Source organism: Cetorhinus maximus, chromosome 13 (genome assembly GCF_964194155.1).
Source record: "Cetorhinus maximus chromosome 13, sCetMax3.hap1.1, whole genome shotgun sequence".
Taxonomy (NCBI): Eukaryota; Metazoa; Chordata; class Chondrichthyes; order Lamniformes; family Cetorhinidae; genus Cetorhinus; species Cetorhinus maximus.
The window spans coordinates 2,696,298-2,717,785 of record NC_135891.1 but is presented as its reverse complement, the minus strand read 5'-3'; the positions used below and the strand labels follow the sequence as shown (position 1 = coordinate 2,717,785).

The following is a 21,488-nucleotide window of genomic DNA, read 5'->3' as shown; positions in this document are numbered from 1 at the left end:
CTTCTACACTGACCCCATCAAATACTCCCAGGACAGGTACAGCACGGAGTTAGGTACAAATTAAAGTTCCCTCTACACTGTCCCCATTAAACACTCCCAGGGCAGGTACAGAACCATAGAACCACTACAGCACAGAAAAACAGGCCATTTGGCCCTTCTAGTCTGTGCCGAAATATTATTCCGCTAGTCCCATTGACCTGCACCTAGTCCATAATCCTCCAGACCTCTCCCATCCATGTATCTATCTAATTTATTCTTAAAACTTAAGAGTGAGCCCTCATTTACCACTTCAGATGGTAGCTCGTTCCTCACTCTCATCACTCTCTGAGTGAAGAAGTTCCCCTTAATGTTCCCCCTAAACCTTACCCCTTTCAACCTAAAGCCATGTCCTCTCGTGTTTATTTCTCCTAATCTAAGTGGAAAAAGCCTACTAGCATTTACTCTGTCTATACCCCTCACAATTTTGTAAACCTCTATCAAATCTCCTCTCATTCTTCTACGCTCCAAGGAATAAAGTCCTAACCTGTTTAATCTTTCCCTGTAACTCAACTCCTTAAGACCCGGCAACATCCTAGTAAATCTTCTCTGCACTCTCTCAATCTTACTGATATCCTTCCTGTAGTTAGGCGACCAGAACTGCACACAATACTCCAAAGTTGGCTTCACCAATGTCTTATACAACCTCACCATAACATCCCAACTCCTATACTCAATACTTTGATTTATGAAGGCCAGTATGCCAAAAGCTTTCTTTACAACCCTGTCTAGCTGTGACGCCACTTTCAGGGAGAACTCCCAGACCCCTTTGTTCCTCCGCACTCCTCAGTGCCCTACCGTTTACTGTGTATGTCCTACCTTGGTTTGACCTTCCAAAATGTAACACCTCACATTTTTCCGCATTAAATTCCATCTGCCATTTTCTGGCCCATTTTTCCAGTTGGTCCAGATCTCTCTGCAAGCTTTGAAAGCCTTCCTCGCTGTCCACAACGCCTCCAATCTTAGTGTCATCAGCAAACTTGCTGATCCAATTCACCACATTATCATCCAAATCATTGATATAGACAACAAACAACAATGGTCCCAGTACAGATCCCTGAGGCACACCACTAGTCACAGACCTCCAGTCTGAGAAGCAATCATCCACTACCACTCTCTGTCTTCTCCCACACAGCCAATTTCGAATCCAGTTTACAACCTCTCCATGGATACCAAGTGTCTGAACCTTCTGAACTAACCTCCCATGTGGGACTTGTCAAAGGCCTTACTAAAGTCCATGTAGACAACATCCACAGCCTTTCCTTAATCTACTTTCTTGGTAACCTCCTCGAAAAACTCTACAAGGTTCGTTAAACACGACCTACCACGTACAAAGCCATGCTGACTATCCTTAATCAGCCCTTGGCTGTCCAAATAATTATATATCCGATCTCTCAGAACACCTTCCAATAATTTACCTACTACTGACGTCAGGCTCACTGGCCTGTAATTAACTGGTTTACTTTTGGAGCCTTTTTTAAACAACGGAACAACATGAGCTACCCTCCAATCCTCCGGCACCTCACCCGTGGCTAAGGACATTTAAAATATTTCTGCCAGGGCTCCTGCAATTTCTACACTAGTCTCCCTCAAGGTCCGAGGGAATATCATGTCAGGCCCGGGGGATTTATCTACCTTTATTCGCTGTAAGGCAGCAAGCACCTCCTCCTCTTTAATATCTATATGTTCCATGAAACTACTGCTTGTTTCCCTTCCTTCCTTATACACTATGCCAATTTCCTGAGTAAATACTGATGCAAAAAAACTGTTTAAGATCTCCCCCATCTCGTGAGGCTCCACACATAGACGACCACTCTGATCTTCAAGGGGACCAATTGTGTCCCTTACTACCCTTTTATTCTTAATATACTTGTAGAAACCCTTTGGGTTTACCTTCACATTATCTGCCAAAGCAACCTCATATCTTCTTTTTGCCTTCCTGATTTCCTTCTTTAGTATTTTCTTACATTTTCTATACTCTACAAGTACCTCATTTGCTTCTTGTTGCCTATACCTGCTATACACCTCTCTCTTCTTCTTAACCAGATCGCCAATATCCCTTGAAAACCAAGGTTCCCTATGCCTGTTAACTTTGCCTTTAATCCTGACAGGAACATGCAAACTCTGCACTCTCAAAGCATGGAGTTAGGTACAGATTAAAGTTCCCTCTACACTTTCCCATCAAACACTCCTTGAGTGGGTATGGCACGGGTTCAGTATGCTGTTAGAAGTTTTGTTAGCTCCTAAAGAATTTCAGGAGAAACTATAATGAATTACATAGAATATACAGCACAGAAACAGGCCATTCAGCCCAACTAGTCAGTGCTGGTGTTTACCTTCCTATTCCAACGACCTAAACTCAACCTTTAAGCAATCCTTTCTATTCCATTTTCTCTTGTCTGTTTCCTTTTGAAAGCATCTAAGTTATTTGACTCAACCCCATCCTTCAATAGGGAGTACCATATTTTAAAGAAATTTCTCCTTATTTCTCTAAAGGATTTATTAGTAATTATCTTGTACATAGGGCCTCTAGTTTTGGATTCTGCCACAAGTGGAAACATTGGGCAGAATTTAATGTCCCCGAGGAGCAGCCCGAGAGGCAGTGGGGCTATTTAATGGGGCAGGGACGTGCAGTAAGGAGAACCCATCGTCTTTCAAACTCGCCCCAGTTATGTCCGGGGTGGGGAAGCATGAGAGGGTGTCCTTCCCACCCCTAGGCTAATTGAGGCTCTTAAGTGACCAATTAATGGCCACCTAAGGGCCTCATTCTGCCACTACTGGTAGCCACTTGGGCAGGAGGCCCAGTAAAGGCTGGCAGGGGTCCCACCTGTTCAGGCACTGTGGGAAGGGCATCTCCCATGGGAAGGGCCTCCTCCCTGGGGCCTCTCACTCCTGGTGACTCTACTGTTACCGAAGAGCTGCCAGCCTCTGATTGGCTGACAGCTCTTGGAGGCAGGACATCTGTCCTGAAGGTGCTGGAACCTCGACAGCAATGCCTGATTGGATTCAAATGGCTGGCAGCTCTGCATTGTAGATAGCACCATCAGGAGCGGCGGTAGCTTCAAGCAATGCACCCACTAGAGGCCCAGGATCAGCGAGGGACCCAGGCCACAGGTGAGTGATTGCAAGGAGAGAGGGTGTCGCTAGATGGGGAGTCGGCAGCAAGTTGGGGGGAGGGTGGATCACAGCGGCTTCCACCCTTCCTGAAGCCAGGCCACTCGATCAGGCACTGAGTGCCTGACAACAAGGAACCCTGGGACCCCGCAATAAATGCAACAGAGTTTGCTTTTCAGGCTCCCTATGTGGCAAATACCCTGGTTGATGTTAGTTGAGTACCAGCGGTTGGATAAGGCCCTTAAGTGGGTATTAATTGCCCACTTGAGGTCCTCAATGGGCGCAGGAGCAGAAAGGCCAGCCACAAGCATTCACACCCCCGACTTAATCGGGGTAGAAGTGAAAAGTCAGGGGTTCCCCACCCCGCACCTTTCAGCCCAATTAAATGGCCCCTCCGCCTCGAAATTCACCTTGGGGGGGCGGCATGGTACTCCACCCCAGATGTGTTTGACTCCCAACTGCCCTCTGAAATAGCTTAGCTAAGTCACTCAGTTAAGAGGCATTGGAACTGGACTTGTCAGCAATACCCACGTGCACTGAATGAATAAAGAAAATTAGTTTGGTTGGCCCAGCCATAAAGAGTTGTACCTTAGGCTCTGAAGCGAGTGCTGCTTTGTTACTGACTGAGCTTAATCAGCAAACACTGCAGGTATTGATCGGGATTTTGACAGAACTATAATCCCAAGAATACCAATCCTCCATTACAGACGAGGAATGTGTTCCAAGTGGATCACTACTGACACCACTATTATTCACAATTTAGATAAACGATTTGGACAGAGGAATTGGAAGCCCAATCTCAAAGTTTGAGGATGAAGCTAAATTGTGGGCAAAGCAGTGGTCATTAATGCAGAGGAAGACTGTGACAAAATATAGAAAGACATTAATAAACTTGCAGAACAGGCATGTGATTGGCATGTTGTCTCCCCTGGCTGCAGAATCTAAACCACGGGATAAGGGGCCGATCATTTAAGACTGAAATGAGGAGAAATTACCTCCCTCAAAGGATTGTGAACTTTTGGCAGAGGGTTGTGGATGCTCCATTGTTGAGTACATCTAAGGCCGGGATAGACAGATTTTTGGTGTCTCAGGAAATCAGGAGATATGGGGAGTGGGCAGGAAAGTGGAGTTGAAGCCCAAGATCAGCCATGAATGGTAGAGCAGGCTCGATGTGCACATGGCCCACTCCTGCTCCTATTTCTCAGGTTTTTATTTTCTTAAATGAACTTCAGTAAAAATACAAAAGCCAAAAACTGCAGATTATGGAAATCTCAAATAAGAACAGAAATTGCTGAAAATACTCGGCAGGTCAGGAAGCATCTGTGGAGGGTTCTGAAAAAGATCACTAACCAGAAATGTTATGTTAACTCTGCTCCTCTCTCCAAAGAAGATACCAGGCAGTTTATGCTTTTTGTTTCAATACAGGCAAATATGAGGTGTTATATTTCGAATAGACTACAGTTGGAGTATTGTGTACAGTTTTGGTCTCCTTACCTAAGTAAGGACATACTGGCCATAGAGGGAGTGCAACAAAGGTTCACCCGGCTAATGCCACGGATGGTGGGGGGTTGTCCTATTGTCAAGAAGATATAATAATGTCTACAATGCTATTGGAAATTTTTTAAAATAGAGTTTAGTGGTATCTGCGTCTATGTGTCTGTATGTGTGTGTGTCTTAATTGGATTAAAGCCAGCTGGTCTGGAGGTTTTCATGTATAGAAGAAAAGTAGGTTTGAAATGTTGATTAGGTAAACATAGGGAAATTACAAGGTGAAATGTAAAGGGGGCAATTTGCATTTTTAAATAAACCATTCAAAAGAATGGGTGAAATATTACACCTAGCCAGAAGAAACCAAACAATGTGTTTACTTTTTCCAAAGCTTACTAATAAAATTGGTGCTATGAAAAGTTCAAAAAAATCTAGTGATACGATGAGAATTTACATTCAAAGAGGAAAATATGTATAAAGAAAGAGAAGGCTGCTGGTAAAAGTGGAGGGATTCTAAGATCTAAAGCCTCCAGCCAATAAGCCTCAAGCCATTGTCTGCAAGGACCCAGAGCTGAAAGAAAATCATTTTGAATGCGACTGTCCAGAGTGTGCTTTGCCAGGGGTTTATTTAAACCTATGTGTTTTACTGTTGCCTTAACGGAGGTGCAACTAGGAGTCAGATTAATTAGGGAATTTCTGTAGTTATTATAGTAGTAATTTTGTAGACATTGTATGTGCTTACAATATTTCTTGTATTAATAAATGTTTAATTTAGTTTTATAAAAACCTCTTGAGACTCGGTGGTCTTTTTACTACTGAATTCAAAGCCTGCACCTCAAAACATACAAATTGAAAAATGGGTTATGACAGTTATTTCAAGTTTCCCTCTGGGATTTGAACAGCTCAGCATTTACCATCGGCTGTGTCATAATAACTGGGGGCTCATCCAGGATATAATTGTAATTCCTTGATTGGTTTGGAATTGGTGAATCTTAAGGTTACGACTTTTCAGGAGTTGGTGTGAGGTATTTTTGAATTGCTGAGACTGCAAAAATGGCTGTATCCACGGCTAAATCATTTTTGGAAGTAGAAGATATAACTCTGGCTGGGTTACAGAAAGTATTCAAGAATAAGTTAACAGAGTTGGAAGATAAGTTATAATTAGGATTGCCTGCAGGGGTAAGGAAATCAGACATAGTTGAAGTGATTGCACAGCATTTGAAATTGGAAAGAATTCCTGAGAGACAGGGTTCTCCAAGCGGTGGTTCATTGGAATGGGCTCAAATTCAGTTGCAAATGAAAATGATTGAATTGGAAGAAAGGGAAAGAGAAAGGGCATTCCAAAGGGAACAGGCAGAATGGTAGGAGAGAGAAAGAAAACAGGAAAGGGAATTAGAAATTGTGAATATAGAAAAGGAGGAAAGAGAAAAAGAGAGAGAGAGAGAGAGAGACAAATCCAACTGAAAAATGCTGGCAGTTAAAAAAGAGACATCAGGAGGTGAGGAATGACTTATCTCCAGATCAGAACCCAGTGGGAAGATGTTTATGTTTGTACGAGCTCTTCCAAAGTTTGAGGGAAAAGATGTTGAAGCATTCTTTATTTCATTTGAGAAGATAGATGAAATGGCCACAGGAGTACTGGACATTGCTGTTGCAATCCAGGTGGGTGGGTACAGCACATGAGGTATCTGCTTCGCTGTCTGAAGAGGTATCGGTGAATTATGATATGGTTAAAAAAAGGCTATTTTGAGTGCTTATGAGTTGGTTCCTGAGGCATGCAGGCAGAAATTTAGGAATATGAAAAAACAGCCTGGGGAAATTTATATTGAGTTTGAAAGTGTAAAACAAAGTAATTTTGACTGGTGGATACGGACATTAAAAATAGAGACAACATATGCAGCTCTTAGAGAAGTAATTCTTTTGGAAGAACTTAAAGGCTCAATTCTTCGGTAGTGAGAACTCATGTGGAGGAACAGAGGATTGATTCTGTAAGACAAGCAGCAGAAATAGCTGATGATTATGAGCTAGTTCATAGAGCTAAACCTTTTTTCCATCACACTTTTAAATCAGAAAAGGATAGAAAGTGGGAAGGTGAAAGGAAGGTGGGTAATCAGGGAACAGAAGAAGTAACTGGAAATTCCAAGTAAGTTTTTTCTCAGAATAAAAAGGTGCTGGGGCTAGAAATGACATTTGAAAGTTGAGGTGTTTTCATTGTAATCAAGTTGGGCACATGAAGTCAGTGTGCTGGAAATTACTGGGAAAATCTGTTGGAATTATTGGGATGCAGAAAAGTTCTGGAAGTAAAAGTACTTTGGATTCTGAGGTTAGGCACAGGAAAAATCAGTGGTTTGTGAACAAGTAAAACAAGGAGAATCAGTGATAGGTAAAGAAGTGGGAACGTGTTCACAATTCACCCAAGGGAATTCTGAGGACCAGGTTTCAGAAATGTTTAAAGATTTTGTGTGTGAAGGGAAAGTCTTTCCATGTATACAGGGTAAAGTAGGTAAAGAAGTTGAAATTTTAAGAGACACAGAGGCTAGTCAATTCTTAATGCTGTTGGACAGTGACATTTGTTGTTCAGAGGGAGTATTGTGTTAATAAGTGGAGTTAATGGAGATGCTAAACATATTCCCTAGTGGAAGATAAATTTAAAGAGTAAATGGAAGACAGGTGAGATGGCCGTTGGGGTAGTAGAAAAGTTGCCCACTGCAGGGGTTCGATTTATTTTGGGTAATGATATAGCTGGGTCACAGATTTGGGTGATGCCTGCGATAGTTGAGCAGCCTGTAGAAATGTTTTCAACAGAGGTGTTGCAAAAGGAGCATCCTGGATTGTTTCCAGATTGTGTGATAACGAGATCATAGGCTAATAGGGTGAAACAAGAAAACAAGAGGGACAGGCAGTTCAAAGGCAGGAAGAAGGTATTGAAATCCAATTAGCAGGCACTGTGTTGTATAACATTGTTTAGAAAGACATAGCAGAGAAAAAGGCAGTTGAGGCATTTAGCTCGAGGCAGTTAATTGAGTTGCAGCAAAAGGATTTGCAATTAAAAGAGTTATATCAGACAGCTTACTCAGAAAGAGAGGCAAAATGTATTCCAAAATGTTATTACCTTAAGGGTGATATTTTAATGAGGCCGGATCATGTATCAGCAAATGAAAACTGGAAGGAGGTATATCAGATTGTTATCTAAGTTGTGTATAGAAATGAGATTCTGAGGATTGCTCATGAAATTCCAATGGGGGACATGTAGGAATTAGAAAGACACAGGCAAAAATAGAAAGACATTTTATTGGCCAGGATTGCATAGGGATGTAGTCAAAGTCTGTAGAACATGTCACACATGTCAGGTGATAGGGAAACCACAAGCAGTGGATTAAACCAGCACCTTTAATCCCAATACCAGCATTTGAAGAATCTTTTCCTGGGGTCATGATTGATTGTATAGGACCCCTCCCTAAGACTAAAAGTGGAAATCAATACTTACTGACAATAATGGATGCATCTACCAGGTTTCCTGGTGCAATACCGTTAAGAAGCATTACAACAAAGAAGATTGTGGAAGTGTTAGTTACACTTTTCACAAGATATTGTTTACCTAAAGAAATACAATCAGATCAGGGGTCAAATTTCATGTCACAGCTGTTCAAGGAAGTAATGAACAGTTTGGGGATAAAACAGTTTAAATCAAAAGCTTACTACCCCGAGTCACAAAAGGGGCTTTGGAAAGATGGCATCAAACTTTAAAAACTATGATGACAGCATGATGTCAAGATTATCCACAAGATTGGGATACAGGAATTCTATTTTTGCTATTTGCTACTAGAGACGCTCCTAATGCATCGACTGGTTTTAGCCCTTTTGAACTAGTTTATGGTCATGAGGTAAGGGGACCACTGAAATTGATTTATGAGAAATTGGTGGATCAAAATTCAGAAGCTACTCTCCTGGATTACGTATCAAACTTCAGAGAGAGATTGGACAGAGTACGTGAGTTGGCTAGGGAACATTTAAAGATATCACAGCAAGTGATGAAACTGAAAGCAGACAAGAAGGCTACAACTCGGAATTTTGTTGCTGGAGAGAGAGTGCTAGTTCTGTTACCAGTACTGGGTGACTCATTAAAGACAAGATTTAGTGGGCCTTGCAGGATGAAAAGAAATTTAGTGAAGTAAATTATTTAATAAATACTCCAGATAGAAGGAAGAAGCAGAAGGCGTGTCATGTAAATATGCTTTAGAAGTACTTTGATAGGGAAGAGGAATAAAAAGAGGTGTTAGCGATGGTGGATGATGAGGAAGAGGTAGAAGTGCAGGACTCTGAAATTGATTTTCCTCGAATTAAATTGGATAATGAGGGGGTACTTGAAAATTTAAATGAAATATTGAGTTACCTTCCAAACAAGCATCAAAGTGATTTGGAAAAGCTATTGCAGTCAAACAAACCAATTTGTGGGAATAAGTTGGGGAAGGCAGATTTATCTGTACATGATGTGTCTGTTGAAGTTTCATCTTTGATAAGGCAACGTCCTTATAGATTAAATCCAGCAAAGTTATCACAAGTACAAAAAGAAATTGATTTCATGCTTCAAAGTGATATCATTGAGTCTAGTTGCTGTAACTGGAGTTCATCTGTTGTGTTGGTACTGAAACTGAATGGAACACAAAGACTGTGTGTAGACTATCGGAAGGTGAATATGGTGACAAAAGTAGTTTCATATCCTATACTATGGTTGGAGGATTTTATTGAGGAAGTGGGACAATCAAAATTTATCACAAAGATTGACTTGCTAAAAGGATATTGGCAGTTACCGTTATTGGAGAGAGCAAAGGAGCTATCGGCTTTTGTGACGCCAAATCGACTATATCAGTTTAAAGTCATGCCATTTGATATGAAGAATGCACCTGCGACATTTCAAAGACTGACAAACAAAGTAATTGCAGGTCTAAGCAACTGATGACTTAATAGTTTTCAGTCAGGTGTGGGGGGAGCATTTATTGCACTGATTGCAAGAAGCTAATTTGGTAATGAACTTGGCTAAAAGTGAATTTGCAAAAGCACAAGTTAAGTATCTAGGCCATACCATTGGACATGATAAGGTGGCTCCAAGAGATGTGAAAGTCAAGGCTATCGTGGATTTCCCAGTGCCTACAACAAAACGAGAAGTTTTGAGATTTCTGGGCATGAGTGGGTTTTACCGGAAATTTGTACCAAATTTTAGCAGTGTAGCTGCTCCACTGACTAAACTATTAAAAAAAACAAGAAGTTTCAGTGGACACTGGAGTGTCAGAAGGCATTTGACAGTTTTAAAAGTGTATTAACTACGACACCAGTTTTGACAGTACCCAATTACGCCAAGCAATTTAAGTTGGCCGTTGACGCAAGCGATATGGGCATTGCGGCCATAATGTTACAAGAAGATAACACTGGAACTGAAAACCTGATGGGGTATTTCTCACAGAAATTGAATGCACAACAGAGAAGATATTCAATGATCGAAAAAGAGATGTTGGTTTTGGTGTTGGCATTGCAGCATTTTAAAATCTATGTGGTAAACAATTCAGTAGAAACAATTGTTTATACAGACCACAATCCTTTAAAGTTTCTGGACAAATTTTGAGACAAAAGTGCAAGGCTGCTCAGGTGGAGTTTATTACTGCAGCCATTAAATCTACAAATTATATATGTTGCTGGCTGAGAGAATCTGATTGCAGATGCTTTATCAAAAGTTTGAAGCTTAATGGGAAAATTGGACATTTTAAAATCTGGACACTGAATCGGAATGATTTCTGCTGATACCAAGGATTTGTATATACATTGTTATGTTAATGCATGCATCCGGTAATGTAATAGCGTAAGTATATAGATAAGTATAGGAGATAGTGTAAGATGGGTTAATAAAAATGAAGCTGTCTTTTAGAATTATGGCGGTTCATTTTTCGAGGGGGATGTCAAGAGGATATAATAATGTCTATAATGTTATTGGAAATTGTTTTAAAATAGAGTTTAGTGATGTGGGTATCTATGTGTCTGTATGTGTGTGTGTTTTAATGGGATTAAAGCCAGCTGGCCTGGAGGCTTTGATATATAGAAGAGAAGTAGATTTGAAATGTTAATTAGGAAAACAGGGAAATTACAAGGTGAAGTGTAAAGGGGGCAATTTACATTTTTAAATAAAGCATTCAAAAGAATGGGTGAAATATTACACCTATCCAGGAGAAACCAAACAATTTGTCTACTTTTTCCAAAGCTTACTAATAAAATTGGTGTTATGAAAGGGTTTTATTGTTAGAAGAGGTAAAGTTCAAAAAACCTAGTGATACAATGAGAATTTACATTCAAAGAGGAAAATATGTATAAAGGAAGAGAAGGCTGTTGGTAAAAGAGGAGGGATTCTAAGATCTAAAGCTTCCAGCCTGTAAGCCTCAAGCCATTGTCTGCAATGACCCAGAGCTGAAAGAAACTCATTTTTAATGCATCTGTCCAGAGTGTGCTTTGCCAGGGGTCTGTTTAAATCTATGTGTTTTACTGTTGCCTTAACGAAGGTGCACCTAGGAGTCAGATTAATTAGGGGATTTCTGTAGCTATTATAGTAATAATTTTGTAGACCGATATATGTTGGCGTACAAGTACACAGGTCCCTGAAGGCAGCAGTTCAAGTAGACGAGGTTGAAAAGAAGGCATATGGAATGCTCTCCTTTATTGGCAGAGGTATAGAATATAAAAGTAAGGATATAATGTTGGAATTGTATAAAACACTGGTGAGGCCACAACTGGAGTATTGTGTGCAGTTCTGGTCACCGTAGTACAAGAAGGACATAATAGCTCTGGAGAGAGTGCAGAGGAGGTTTACAAGAATGTTGCCAGGGTTAGAAAAGAGTAGACACGAGGAGAGATTGGATAGGTTGGGGTTATTTTCCTTAGAACAAAGAAGGCTGAGAGGTGATTTGATTGAGGTATACAAAATTATGAGGGGAATAGATAGAGTGGGCAGGATAAAATTGTTTCCCTTGATGGAGAGTTCTAGAACTAGGGGACATTGATTCAAAATAAGTGTAGGGGGGACATGAGGAAGAACTTTTTTACGCTGAGGGTAGTGGGTGTCTGGAATTCGCTGCCCAAGTTGGTGGTAGAAGCAGAAACTTTAAACTCTTTTAAAAAGTACCTGGATCTGCACCTAAAGTGCTGTAAGCTGCAAGGCTATGGGCCAGGTGCAGGAAGGTGGGATTAGAAAGGGCACCTGGGTATCCTCAGGCTGGCATGGACAAGATGGGCCAAATGGCCTCCTTCTGTGCTGTAACCTTTCTATGGTTCTATGTGCTTACAATCTTTTTTGTGTTAATAAATGGTTAATTTAGTTTTATAAAAATCTCTTGAGGCTCAGTGGTCTTATTATAACTGAATTCAAAGACTGCATCTCGAAACATACAAATTGCAAAATGGGTTAAGACAGTTGTTTCAAGTTTCCCTCTGGGATTTGAACAGCTCAGTATTTACCATCGGCTGTGTCATAATGCTACGAGGAAAGATTGAAAAAACTAGGCCTGTGTTCTCTGGAGTTTAGAAGAATGAGAGGTGATCTCATTGAATTGTACCAAGTTCTTTTAGGACCCAAAAGGGTAGATCAGGAAGGACATTTCGCCTGGTTGGTGGGTCTAGAACCAGGGGACACAGTCTCAGGATTGGGGAAGGCCATTTTGGGCCAAGATGAGGAGGAATTTCTTCAGTCAGAGGATGGTAAATTTTTGGAATTCCCTACTCCAGAAGGCTGTACAGGATCAGTCATTGAGTATGTTCAAGACAAAGATCGATAGATTTCTAGATACTAATAACATTAAGGGTTATGGTGATAGTGCAGGAAGATGTTGTTGAGGTAGAAGATCAGCTGATGTCGTTAAATGGGGGCTGCAGGTATGTGGGGCCGAATGGCCCACTCCTGCTCCTATGTTCCAATTTTGATAGGAAGAATAAAGAGATAAGGTATTCTTTGGACTAATGAGTCTAAATGGGATAGAGGAGCAAAAGGATCTGGAGTTACAAACACACAAATCACTCAAAGTAGCGATGCAGGTAACAAAGGAAAGAAAATAAAACACTGGGACTCATTTCCAGATGGATAGAATTGAAAAGTAGAGAAGCTTTGCTAAACTTGTACTGAATCTTGGTTAGATTGCATTCGGAGTGAACAGTTCTGGTCTCCAAATTATAGAAAGACCTAGAAGCACTGAATGTGAAAAAAAAGATTCATTAAAATGATACCAGAACGGAGAGGTTCTACCAATCAGGAAAGATCAAACAGACAGGGGATCTTTTCTGTATAAAAAGAGAGTGAGGTGTGATATGGTAATGTCAATGTAGAGAAGCTATTCCCGCTTCTGGGTGAGACCAGAACTCGGGACCATAAATATAAGATAGTCACTAATTAAAGCAGTCAGGAATTCAGGAGGATCTTCTCAACCCAGAGAGTGGTGAGAATATGAAAGCCGCTATCACATGGAGTAGATGAGGCAAATTCAAGGGAAGGCTAGATAAGCACATGAAGGATAAAGGAATAAAATGATATATTGATGGCCTTAGGTGAAGAAGGGTGGGAGGGGATTTGTGTGGAACGTTAACTCTGGCATAGACTGTTGAGCTGAATTGTCTATTTCTGAGCTGCAAGTAGCTGAGATTGAAGCAAAAGCAGGGATGAGGGATTTCAGTAATGTGGAGAGACTGGCAAAGTTGGGGATGTTCTCCTTACAGCAGAGAAGTTTAAAGGAACATTTAATGGAAGTATTCAAAATCATAAGGGTTTTGATACAACAGATAGGGGGAAAGTGCTTTCACTGGCAGGAGGGTCAGTCACTGGGAAATACAGATTTATGGTCAAAAGAATCAGAAAAGGAGATGAAGATTTTCTCTGTGCAATAAGTTGTTACAATCTGGAATGCACGGTCTGAAAGGGCGGTGGAAGCAGATTCAGTAATGACCTTCAAAAGTGAATTGGATAAATACTTGAAAAGGAAAGGTTTGCAGGGCTAAGGAGAAAAAGCAGGAGGGCTGGGACTAATTGGATAGCCCTTTCAAAGAGCCAGCACAGACACGATGTTGTGCTGTGTTGTTTGATACAATGATAAGTGTAACCATCCATGAAAATGAGGTTACAGCCTTAAATTTGCTCCAGGGTGCAATTTATAGAGAACAATATACACCGCTGTGTGGAAGGAAGAGTTTTTCTATGACAAATCTTCTGTGCTGACAGAGTATTTCTCGGAAGATTGACATCATCGTTCTTAGGACCAATGACTAATTCTGACAACGTTCACTACCCAGCAACTGGGCATTGATATATAATCCTTGCTGTGTTCAGCGTGTTTTCTATAGTAATGATTAGTATGCCACTTCCGATTAACAAAAAAAAAACCTGTCACTTTTGAATTCTATATTCAGAACAGAACATTGCTGTGTTAATCTCAATAGGTCATATGAGAGTTTCACAATGTTACCTGAGCTTTCTTCCTATTAGCAACTTTACTCAGTCTCCTGCCCACTTCTTCTGTAACCCAATACCCCATTGACAAGATGGAAGTGGTGAAGGTGAAAACCATGTAAACTTTTCTCCGATCCCAAAATCCCTTTAATATAATTAACAAAACCATAAGAATCCCAATAAAGGCTTCCATTTCTATAACACCGTTCATAACACAGCCAATGAAGTACTTTTTGAAGTATAGTCACTGATATAATGTTGGAAATGCAGTAGCCAATTTGTGCACAGCAAGCTCCCATAAATAGTAATCAGATAATAGCCAGATAATCAATATTTTAATGATGTTGGTCCTAGAACCCCAAGGAGGAACAGTACAATTCCTAGCCTCAGCTTGCTACAGTCCAGCTCTTACACTTCCTGAACTATGATTTGGGATGCACTTCCTGAAAGGGCAGTGGAAACAGATTCAATATTAACTTTCAAATAGGAATTGGAGAAATACTCAAAAAGAAACAAGATTGCAGGGCGATTGGGAAAGAGTAGGGGAAAGAGGAACTAATCGGTTAGCTCTTTCAAAGAGCCAGTATGGTAACAATGGGCTGAATGGCCTGTTTCTGTGCAGTAAGCTTTTAACATTACAACTATCCAGTATGTAACTCCAGAATTATCCTGACTCCACATAAAAGGCTCCATTAAATTTCAGGACATTGGACACAATCACTATGTATATAAACACCTTTTAGTTAGTGGCACATAAAGTTTCCTGCTTCTAGAAAGCCACATGGATTTGTACCTCAGCACTCCTTCAATCAATGATTTATAAACCATTACAGTGAAAAAAAGCAATCTAACCAATCCCATCTTTGCACTGATAGAAACACAGCATAAATGTGTTTAAAATGCACACAGATGTCCCGTGGTATTAATCAGCGGGTGGGAACTATTCAGTCAAAGGGTATGCTGACTCGTTCAGAGGCAATTAAAATAAAAGACAAATATTTTCTCATTGACTCCAAAGTACCCAAGAACCAAACAAACACATTTCACAACTTAGTTCACAGTCTCTCAGAGTATTTTCATCAATCAAGATGCTCCACAGGAACCAATCACAATCTGCTCAGAGATGAAGAAGTTAGCACTAAAGTGGTCATTGATTGGTTCCTGGGAAACTTGAACTAATCAAAATGTTTGCACATGGCATATATAGGAACTGTAGGAGGCCACTTAGCTCCTCAAGTCTGCTCTGTCCAAGTAAGACAATCACAAGAATACTAACATCAGGGGACACAACAACTTCACTGTATGAGAAGAGAGCACTGGTTGATTGGCAAGTTGACTCTGGTTGGTGGGGGCATTGCCATGGATAGAGTGGATGTGGGGAAGATGTTTCCATTAGTAGGAGAGACTAGGACCCGAGGGCACAGCCTCAGAGTAAAGAGAAGACCTTTTAGAACAGAGATGAGGAGAAACTTCTTTAGCCAGAGAGTGGTGAATCTATGGAATTCATTGCCACAGAAGGCTGTGGAGGCCAGGTCATTGAGTGTATTTAAGACCAAGATAGATAGGTTCTTGATTGGTAAGGGGATCAAAGGTTACAGGGAGAAGGCGGGAGAATGGGGTTGAGAAACTTATCAGCCATGATTGAATGGCGGAGCAGACTTGATGGGCCGAATGGCCTAATTTCTGCTCCTATGTCTTATGGTCTAAAAACAGAGTTAACGTTTCGAGTCCGTATGACTCTTCTTCAGAGCTCTGTTTATCTGTTTTTGTTTCAGATTTCCAGCATCCTCAGTATTTTGCTTTTAACTTAATCTGTAATCTCTTTATAATTTTATGTTTCTATCTATGATGTCGCCTATCTTTGTCTCATCAGCAAACTTGGATATGTGGCTCTCTATTCCATCATCTAACTTGTTAATAAATATGTGGAATAGTTAAGGCCCCAACACAGATTCTGCAGGAAACCACTAGTCACATTCTGCCAATTAGCGAACCTGTTCATCATCCCTCCTCTCTCTCCTGCTGCTCAGCCAATTTTCTATCCAATTTGCCTTGAATTCCATGAACTTCAACATTAGCTAATAATCTCTTAGGTGGGACTTTATCAAATACCTTTTGGAAGTCCATATAAACAACATCCATAGACATTCCCCGGTTCATTACTTTAATCACATCTTGAAAAAAATTAGAGACATCGTATCCTTTACAAATCTTCTTTATATATATATAGAGATGAGATGACAAGACTTCAGGAAGTAACTGCACAGCATCAGCTGCTGGCCAGAGCCTGCAACTACACCATTACAGGAGCTGTTTACATACATGATTTCCATTCGAAACGTTGACAGAGCTAGTGTCAATCTTCGTAAAGAGATGGCGAAAAAAATGACAAGGGGAAGTTGGGCAGTTTTTGAAGCCATCCATATGTGTAAAAAATGAACAGCGGTTCAAAAAGGCCAAACACGACACTGCCATTTATATTTCTCCCTTCTAACTATGCTTCAGTTCTGCCGAAGGGCCATGAAGGCTCGAAACGTTAACTGATTTCTTCTCCGCCGATGCTGCCAGACCTGCTGAGTTTTTTCAGGTAATTCTGTTTTTGTTTTGGACTGCCAGGGCCAATTAGGGTTAGACACTAAATGCCAGTTTCATCAGCAAAACAACGCCGATTCCCGTAATGCATAATAGAGCTTTTTAAAAAGCTCTATCAAGATAGATAACTTGAAATACGTAATAAAATTCCCTCTCTCACTTCATGCAGCAATACAAGTCTTAGAGTCGCTGCCAATGTGAGTGAAACGCAAAAAAATCAATCGTGTTTCCAGCAGATATTTTATTAATAAAAATTCTCTTCTCACTAAACTGATCTGAACTCTTGTCAAAGGCGACTGGAACCCCATCACCAAACACTTCCACTGGCTGGGTGAGTTTCAGGAATTAAATTGGAATTAAAATCTATGCAAGGTGCTTAAGTGTTCACTGCCAGCTAGTGACACAAGTTGTCTGATTGGCCCCTGATCCTCATCCTGCTTCCTTCAAGAGCTCATTCACTCCCCTCTCGCACTCTCACTCTTTCCTGCTCATCGATCGAATGATTATTTTTTTTTTGCTGATCCCATCGGTTTAAATCCAGGCTGCTCCAGCGCTAGAGAATCTGAGAGGGGGGAAAACAAAAGAGCCCGGAAATTTGACGGGATAACACACAAATACACACACACACAAATATACACAAATATACACACATACACACAAATACACACATACACACAAATACATAGGAATTATAGGAAAACACAGGATGATAAAATAAACAAAGCATCTCAACTGATCATCCCCTTCTTTTTTCCGCTCTATGGCTGGAGTTGAATTTCCCCAATGATCTGATGCTGTGTGAGAATCCCAGACTGCGACAGAGGGTTCGATTCACCCCCACACCCACCACCCCACCACCGCGTTAGGTATGTTTTGGCGTTACTTACACATATGCATGGTAGATGAACGCCCATCCCCGAGGTCTCTCCAGCACATTGTACATAAAGTTCTGCAGTTTTCTGTAAAACGCGTTCCTTTTCGGGCGTTTGCCCGCTCCGGACCGGGGCTTGCCCAAGATGCTGCCGCGCTTGGTGCCCTCTGTGCCGGCGATGAGCAGAGCTCCGTCCCGGGTGCAGGAGGAGTCCGCCCCGGCGCTGATCGCCCCCTCGGTCCCTCCATCGATGCCCACGAAGCCCACCTTCAGCCTCTTCTCCCCCGGCCCAGCCCCTGCCTCCCCGTTTCTCTTGGATTTCTGCACCATGGTTAAGATTCAGCAACCTGCCCGGCTGCCGTGGGGATTCCCTGGGATCATGCTGTGCCCTGCCTCTGCCTCCGCCTCCCCGACGCTCTCTTCCTCCCCCCGGGGTTTTTTTTTTCCTCTCCGCTCACCCCCCTCCCGTCCCCCCACCCAGACCCGCGTTGTAGACAATGAATCCAGTCTCAGAGCCACAGCTCCTCCATCCGCACACTGACAGCCACATTCCCAGCAAACTGCACTTGCGCAGCCCGGGGACACGGCACAAGCAGATCTTTAACCCCTTCCAATCTCCCCAAATTCAACATTCATGATGGAACCTCCCAGCTCCGATGGCGCTTTGGTTTCGCCGTTTTACATCCGAATCTTAATGCACAGGAGGAGGCCACTCAGCCCATCATGCCCGTGCCAGCTTTTTGAAAGAGCTATCTAATGAATCCCACTCCCTCCTGCTATTTCCCTGTACCCCTACAAGCTGTGGCTCAGTTCATAGCACCCTCGCCTTTGAATCAGAAGGTTGTGGGTTCATGTCCCACTCCCTGAAACCAAGAACTGTGAATGTACTCGAAAGAGTTACATGCAATCTGTTGATAACTCGAAAGAATTACAAGTGTTTCCTTTCTGTGCCCGGTGGGCACCGCGGGGACTGGGGTGTTTTGTTGACCCCTTTAATCACATTTTGGTTTAATGTTTGTAAGGTTCCTTTAAACTTTGTCCTTGGTTTTACAGCTGACCTGACTTAGGGGCTGTGCCTGATTTATCCCTTATTGTGTTAATTTAGTTTATTGTTTTAACTCTGAAAGAGATACAAGCTGTGGCTCAGTTCATAGCACCCTCGTCTTTGAGTCAGAAGGTTGTGGGTTCATGTCCCACTCCCGGAAACCAAGAACTGTGAATGTACTCGAAAGAGTTACATGCAATCTGTTGATAACTCGAAAGAGTTACAAGTGTTTCCTTTCCATGCCCGATGGGCACCGCGGGGACTGGGGTGTTTTGTTGACCCCTTTAATCACATTTTGGTTTAATGTCTATAAGGTTCCTTTAAAATATTTCCTTGATTTTACAGCTGACCTGACTTAGGGGCTGTGCTTGATTTATCCCTTATTGTGTTAATTTAGTTTATTGTTTTAACTCTGAAAGAGTTACAAGCATTTCCTTCTCTGGTACTTACCCAATTCCCCTTTTGAAAGTTACTAATGAATCTGCTTCCACTGCCCATTCAAGCAGTGCCTTCCAGATCACAACAACTCTCTGTGTAAAACAACATTCTCCTCATGCCCTTTCTGATCCTTTTACCTTCAATCTGTCTCCTCTTGTTACCGACCCTCCTGCCAGTAGAAAGTTTCTCCCTCTTGACTCACTCAAAACCTCCGCTAATTTTGAAGACCTCTATTAAAATTACCTTTAAACTCTCTGCTTTAGGGAGAACTGTCCCAGCGTCTCCAGTCTCTCCACAATACACAAACCTCTCATCCTTGGTACCATAGTAGGTGAACTTGGACAATGGGATGAATACAGAAAGAGACCATTCAGCCCAACATGCTGTGCTAGCTCTAGAGAAGAGCAGTCCATTAAGTTTCATTCCTAACCCCTTAATCCTTTCAATTAATCATAAAATTATCAATTTCCCTTCAATACTACTAAGGAAAAAAAATGAAACAACTAAAATTTATATAGCACCTTTCACATCCTCAGCACAACCTAAAGGGTTTAATAACCAATTCACAGAATCACAGAGTCACACAGTGTATCGCACAGTGCAATTAAGCACTTTTGAACTAAGGTTGCTGTTGTAATGTAGGAAGCACAATTTTCACACAGCAAGCTCCCACAAATGGCAGTGAGTTGTGGTGCTGTTGATTGAGAGATAAATGTTGATGAGGACACCAGGTGGACTCCTCTGTACAATAATACCAGTGGACCTTTACCTGAAAAATGATACTTGGTTTTACCTTTCATCTGAAAGACAGCCCCTCCAACATTTCAGTGCTTCCTCAGTGCTGACCCTCCAACATTTCAGTGCTCTCTCAGTACTGACCCTCCGACAGTGTAGCACTCCCTCAGTACTAACCCTCTGACAGTGCAGTACTCCCTCAGTACTGATCCTCTGATGGTGCAGCACTCCTTCACTATTAACCCTCCAACAGTGCAGCGCTCCCTCAGTACTGATCCTTTGACGGTGCAGCACTATCTCAGTTCTAACCCTCTGACAGTGCAGCGCTCCTTCAGTACTAGCCCCCTGACAGTGCAGCACTCCCTCAGTACTGACCCTCTGACAGTGCAGTGATCCCTCAGTACTGGCCCTCCAACAGTGCAATGCTCCCTGAGTACTGACCTTCCGACAGTGCTGTGGTCCCTCAGTACTGACCTTCCAACAGTGCAGCACTCCCTCAGTACTGATCCTCTGACAGTGCAGCAATCCCTCAGTACTGACCCTCTGACAGTGCAGCACTCTCTCAGTACTGACCCTCTGACAGTGCTGCACTCCCTCAGTACTGACCCTCTGACAGTGCTGCACTCCCTCAGTACTGACCCTCTGACAGTGCAGCACTCCCTCAGTACTGACCCTCTGACAGTGCAGCACTCCCTCAGTACTGACCCTCTGACAGTGCAGCACTCCCTCAGTACTGACCCTCTGACAGTGCAGCACTCCCTCAGTACTGACCCTCTGACAGTGCAGCACTCCCTCAGTAGTGACCCTCTGACAGTGCAGCACTCCCTCAGTACTGACCCTCTGACAGTGCAGCACTCCCTCAATACTGACCCTCTGACAGTGCTGCAGTCTGTTAGTACTGGCTCTGTGACAGTGTCAGCCTCGATTACCTGCCTAGGTCTCAGGGAGTGGGGCCCCCAGATACCAACTCAAAGGTGACAGTGCTACCGACTGAGCCAAGGCTGATACTGAATTCTATGTTCTGCTTCCACTAATCTTTCTGGTAGGATATTCATCTGTGGGGGCATCATAACTGACCCTGATCTTGTCCTTCCCTAACGCTGACACTCATGGACTTTCCACTCCCAGAAATTGCTGAGTAGGTACTGGATATCTTTGCGTAGTGGTTAGGTTACTGGACTAATGATTATGAAATATAGCTCTAAATCCCAGCACAGCAACATGGAAGCCTAAGATAAAAGCAAAATACTTCGGATGCTGGAAATCTGAAATAAAAACAGAAAATGCTGAAAAATCTCAGCAGGTCTGGCAGCATCTGTGGAGAGAGAAACAGAGTTAACGTTTCGAGTCCATATGACTCTTCCTCAGAGCTAAAAAGCTCTGTATCTCTGAATAAGAGTTGTACGGACTTGAATATTTAACACTGTTTCTCTCTCCACAGATGCTGTCAGACCCGCAGAGTTTTTCCAGCATTTTCTATTTTTATAACATGGAAACCTAAAGTTAATGTAAAAAAAAACCCAGAATAAAAAAACCACTCATAATTTTGAACATTTTTATTAAATTTCCATTAATCAACTATGCAGCCAGCACAACCCAGCTTCTGCAGTCTCTCCCCACAACTAAGACATCTCATCCCTGATCATGGAACTAGCGGACAGTCATTTTTTAAAAATCCTCTGGTTCACTAAAGTCTT

General features: G+C 42.0%; 1 protein-coding gene across 2 annotated transcripts in view; it reads right to left on the bottom strand.

Annotated features, from left to right (window-relative positions):
- kcnq2b (potassium voltage-gated channel, KQT-like subfamily, member 2b) overlaps positions 1 to 17,936 on the bottom strand; it is a 171,608-nt gene extending 153,672 nt beyond the window's left edge. For both annotated transcript variants that reach the window (XM_078554822.1, XM_078554823.1), the window contains exon 1: positions 17,590 to 17,936. In XM_078554822.1, coding sequence (XP_078410948.1) covers positions 17,590 to 17,903 — 314 coding nt within the window. In that variant the 5' untranslated portion in view covers positions 17,904 to 17,936. The remainder of the gene's footprint in view (positions 1 to 17,589) is intronic.
- Positions 17,937 to 21,488: the final 3,552 nt, after the last annotated feature.